We start from the raw sequence: 5356 nt of genomic DNA on the forward strand, positions 1-5356 counted from the left end.
AAGCGAATAAAATTTGTATTCTATTGCAAATAGAAAAAAAGATGTTTAGAGAAAAAACAGATAATGGATTAAAACTCATAATGACAAAAATATCCTTCAAAAAATGACGGCGTCTGCTAACATCTCCTTGTACTTTATGTTGGGTCAGAGTGAAAACCTCAAGCAGCACTGTATACTTTTGAAACTTGAGGTAGTAAAATTTAAAATAGGCCAAACTTCTGATATTATTTGGACAATTTTCCCTAAATTTTAAGATTTTTTTTTTTAAAAACCTTTATTCAATTTTACATGGGAAGACCTCCTAAATGTAAATTTGGGACCAATTGTTGGATCCTTTAAAACTACAAGGTTGCCCGTTTGCGTTTTATATGATGAAATTGGGATGGTCGCTACATGTATACTACAGCTTATTAAATTCTTCATTATGTATACCAAACTAAACCACACATTACCAAAGTTTGTTATCAAACTAGTAAAGATCACTGGTAGCTATATATGACAAAACATACATAGATCATAGTCTTGGGAAACAAAGTTCGCCGTCTAACTGGCAAAATCACTGGTGGCTACATATGACAAAACATACATAGATCATTGTCTTGAGAACATATTAAATGGAAAGTGATCAAAGGGAACACCATTCCTTAAAATGCAAGGCTTGCATTGCAAACTAGCCATATACATATATATAATCACGGAGCTACTAGTTTGTGCTTATTTGGTTTGTACTCAATAAAGCACGATCGCCCTCTGGTACCTGATATGGGCAGTCTTCAGTCCAATGTGCACGCCATATGCAAAAGTCGCACACCCTTCTAACAGCGATCGCTTCCCAGGGTCTGTCAGGGTGGCCATCCACCTCATAACATTCCTTGCAGGCTAATGCATACCCAGGTCCAATAGTTGCGCCGTCCGGGACACCAAAGAAAAGGTACGGGCAATGTGAAAAATGGTGCTCATTTTCCTTCAAACAAACTCTACAAACTCCCCAATCCATTTCATCTCCTAGTTCTGTTTGCAGTTATATTGTCAGATACCCACAAAACAAAAAACAAAAACAAACAAAAAAGAAATTTACAGTGGCAACGGATTCCTATTCCCAGCATCGTATGAAACATAAACAAACTAGGGATAAGAAACTCAGTACACTAGATCACAAAATCAACTCAGGAAAGCTAACAAAAGTTAAAATCAAATACAGACGAGAGAACCATACATTTATAATGAAGTGAAGGTATAAACCATATAATTCAGTATTATGACATGTCATTTAAGTAGATTCCAAAGAGTATAAGATATATATTCCTCCCCTACAAAACTTAGGACACACAAATGAAACTACACAAACCAACCAAAACTACATTCAAAAATGAAGTTTTTACACAAAATAAGTTGGGTACAGAATTAAAGTCTCACACAAGAAACACAGAGAGCCCAAGAAACTTGCAAATAATTATCATAAACCATACAGCGAAGATCAAAAGTATACCGATAGGTGCGCAATCAATATCTTTAAGAAATTCTCGATCTTTAAGAAATTCTCGATTAGAGTCAGTGTTGTCTGGATATGCACTTTCATAGTCTATACCTGTGAAAGAAGGTTTCTTGTCTCCTATTGAATTGGTACCTATGCGGAACATAATGAATAGAAAGTATGAACCAACTGGACTAGGATATACATAAACAAACTACCACTAAGAATAAACATATACATAGAATCGCCGCAGATATAATGAGATATATGATCCTATCAACAAATAATAACTTTATGTATTTTACGTAGGCTACTACAGTCGCTGCAGATACAATGAGATCTATGATCCTATAAACAGATAATTACTTTTATGTATTTTATGTAGGCTACGCATCATGCACATCAACCTAAATGGCTAGCAAAAAGTACTACTCTCCAAGTCCAAATTGATCCCAAAATATTATAAGTAAATATAAAAATAAAAATTCCTCCATATCTCCTCCAAGACAGTGGCCATCAATTACCAAGACTCTTAAACATATTAGCTCTATGCAAACGTAAGGTGTGCAGAATGAAAGAGAATATCGACTCATAGCTAAATTTTATTTATTTTTTATTTTTATTTTTTTTTTAAACTAAGATCAAGAACATACCAGAAGCCTTTTCTTCCTCTTCCAAATTTGCCTTGGCTAGCTCGTCCAACACAGCCTTTTCTTCATGTTCCAACAAAGCCTTTTCTTCACATACCAACAAATCCTCTACTTCATCTTCCAACGAATCATCTTCTACGAATGCCCAAAAAGAGTTTCCTAACTTTTCCACCAAACTGTTTTTTACCTCGTCCGACAAAGACACATCTGCATTATGAGAAAAGACATAAACCAACCAAGTTTCTGAACATAAACAAACTAGGAATAGGAAAGCTAAGAGACTAGATAACGGAATCAACTCAGGAAATCTAACAAAACTATATTCAAATACAGGAAAGAAAAGACATTGATGAGAACAAGAATAATCAATAAAATTCAGTGACATACAGGAGAGGATATGTACATCTTTGATGAACAACAAGTAGAGAAGCTGAAGAGGCAATGAGATCCCACATGATACTTGTCTTCAAATCAAATTGATCCCAGAAGATTAATAAAGGAAAAAAAAAATGGCTCAATGTTTCCTCCTAGACAGTAGCCACCAATTATTAGGACACAGGTGTAATGACCAAACCATTGCAGAACTTTGGGGCAACTAATTCCCAGCACAAAAGGTAAAGAACATATATATTAGATAAGCTTGACATACGAACAAGAAATCGTAGCACAATTAAGTCAGGCCCTTTGGATATTCTATTATTGATCTCATTGAAAAGGGAACAGCACTAGGCTATCAACCATTTTTCAACAAACCATACAATTCAAGAAAAACACACGTGAATAGCCAATAAATACTTGAGAATTGATTATGCTCAACGACCAAAAAACAATTTTGGAATCAAAGAAAATAGAAGTTTTGAATTCCTATTGCAAAGAGAATTTCATATAGAAAAAGCTAGTACGTAACAGCACAAGAAACACAGAGGAGGCCAACACAGTTCCAAATATTCTACATCACAAACCATACAACAAAGATGACCTCAGAAGGTTGAGATTTCAGAGCTTTAACAAGAAGTCTCGATGTTGAACAAGAAATTTGTGATTCATACTGAATTGGTAGCCAAAGAGAAACATAATGAAAATAGAACTAACAACGACTAGGAAAAACAAACTAGGATTAGGAATAGGGAACCTAATCAAACTAGACTAGATAATACAATGAACTCTGGAAAGCTAGCAAACATTATAATCATAAACTTAAAATTATAGCTCTATGCGAACCTAAGGTATGGTGGATGAAGATCAGGAGCATACCGGGAAAATTCTTAGAGAGAACCCGCTCTTTAGCTGCTTTTTCCAATTTAAAACGACGATCTTTGTGACTGGTCGATATTCGCTCCACTGATGGATCGGAGGACAAGAGAGATGAAATTAATTACCCAGACAAAGCAAAAAATAGAAATTCTACAACGAACCCTGAGATAAAAATAAGAAACATACCATTGTCGATCTTCGCTGCTTTTCCAAGAGACATGGTTTTGAATACGGAAGAGAGAACGCAGATCTACGGATCTTGTATTTTAGGCTTGGGTTTTTCTAAATATACCCGACTGTTTTGGGGAATCAGAAATTGAAATTGAGAGAAATTTGCTGTTTATTCTCATTGATAATAGGAGCCTCTTTATAGGATTACAATGAGTTAGAATCATACAAGGAAAGATAATCTCTAGATTCTTCTAATTAAACCCTATTACCACTAGGTCAAGTAACCTAGAGTTTGGACTAAACACAAATTAGGTTTTCCTTGAACACTCCCCATTGTGTTGCCCAAACGCGGTGCTTCTCTCGTTGCCTCATTAAAAACCTTGCCGAGTAACAAAAACCCAGTGGGACAAAAATAACCTCGGTCGAAGGGGAAAAAGAGCACAACACACCTTTCACGTTTCGAGACGAACATGTAGACATCTCCCCCTGATGTATGTGCCTCCCCCTGATGACTACGATCATGAAAGTTCAAATAATTTCCGCAAGTCAATTCTTGCCACATGTTTCTTGAACGTGGATTTGGGCAATGACTTAGTAAACAAGTCTGCCTCACTGTCCTCAGATTGAATCTAGTTCACTTTGATCTCGAGGAGAGTTTGTTGTTGCTGATTATGCTTGGTGTTGTCGCTTTTGATGTAGCCTTGCCTCATTTGTTCAAAACAAGCAGCATTATCCTAAACGCTCGTAGGCTCATCTGTGGTAGACTTCAAACCACAATTGTTCGAACATGCGTAATTATGGATCCAATCCATATACATTCACGAACCACTTTGTGAAGAGCAATGATCTCTGCATTGTTCGAAGATATAGCGACTAGAGTCTATTCTGCAGACCTCCAAGATGTAACAGTCTTTTCCCATGGTGAACACTTAACCAGTTTGGGAGCGACTGATAGGAGCATTTTAATGCGACGTTTTAACTGCATTTCCCTACATTTCTTACGTTATTTCCTTATTAAAATCCTGTTTAGGAAAGTTTTCATTCTTTGATTGGGAAAGTTCCTATTTGTAGAAAGTTTATATTTTTGTAGTTTCTATTTATCATTTTTAGTAAGTTGCCATTTTTCATTTTAGGAAAGTTTCTATTTTTCTTATTAGTTTCTATTTTTAGGACCTCCAAGCAAGTGGAAAATCTTGAGGAGGAAAATCAAAGTTGCAACCAAAGTGGAAAATCTTGAGGAGGAAAATCAAAGTTGCAACCAAGTGGAAAATCTTGAGGAGGAAAATCAAAGTTGCAACTAAGTGGAAAATCTTGAGGAGGAAAATCAAAGTTGCAACCAAGTGGAAAATCTTGAGGAGGAAAATCAAAGTTGCAAGCAAGTGGAAAATCTTGAGGAGGAAAATCAAAGTTGCAACCAAGTGGAAAATCTTGAGGAGGAAAATCAATTCAAGTTGAACAAGTGATAAACAAGTGGGAAGATATTTTTTACAAATTTGTCTAACATATCTAGCCCTTCATTTATGTTCATCTCCACCCTCCATTCATCATTTTTTGAGCTATAAATACACTTCTCCTCTCACTCTCAAAATACCAATTCCTTCATCCATCTCATCTTCTTTGTCTCACCATTTCCTCTCCATTTTTCCTTAGTCACCAATTCCTTCATCCATCTCATCTTCTTTGTCTCTCCATTTCCTTTCCATTTTCCCACACCAATTCCTTCATCCATTTCATCTTCTTGTCTCACCATTTCCTCTCCATTTTCCTTAGTCACCACTTCCTTCATCCATCTCATCTTCTTTGTCTC

The 5356-nt window shown here is 35.9% G+C and overlaps 1 protein-coding gene across 2 annotated transcripts; it reads right to left on the reverse strand.

Annotated features, from left to right (window-relative positions):
- Nucleotides 1-544: 544 nt before the first annotated feature.
- On the reverse strand, nt 545-3705 carry LOC112189890. Of its 2 annotated transcripts, none has more exons than XM_040515238.1 (5): nt 3565-3705; nt 3379-3465; nt 2128-2331; nt 1589-1627; nt 545-1011 (listed from the first exon to the last, which is right to left on the reverse strand). In XM_040515238.1, the coding sequence occupies exons 1-5, from the start codon at nt 3596-3598 to the stop codon at nt 704-706; spliced, it is 672 nt and encodes a 223-aa protein (XP_040371172.1). In that variant the 5' UTR covers nt 3599-3705; the 3' UTR covers nt 545-703. The 2 variants fall into 2 exon arrangements, with proteins under 2 accessions (XP_040371172.1, XP_024185041.1); XM_024329273.2 differs by having other exon boundaries at nt 1490-1627.
- Nucleotides 3706-5356: the final 1651 nt, after the last annotated feature.

The sequence above is a fragment of the Rosa chinensis genome, chromosome 2 (genome assembly GCF_002994745.2).
Source record: "Rosa chinensis cultivar Old Blush chromosome 2, RchiOBHm-V2, whole genome shotgun sequence".
NCBI lineage: Eukaryota > Viridiplantae > Streptophyta > Magnoliopsida > Rosales > Rosaceae > Rosa > Rosa chinensis.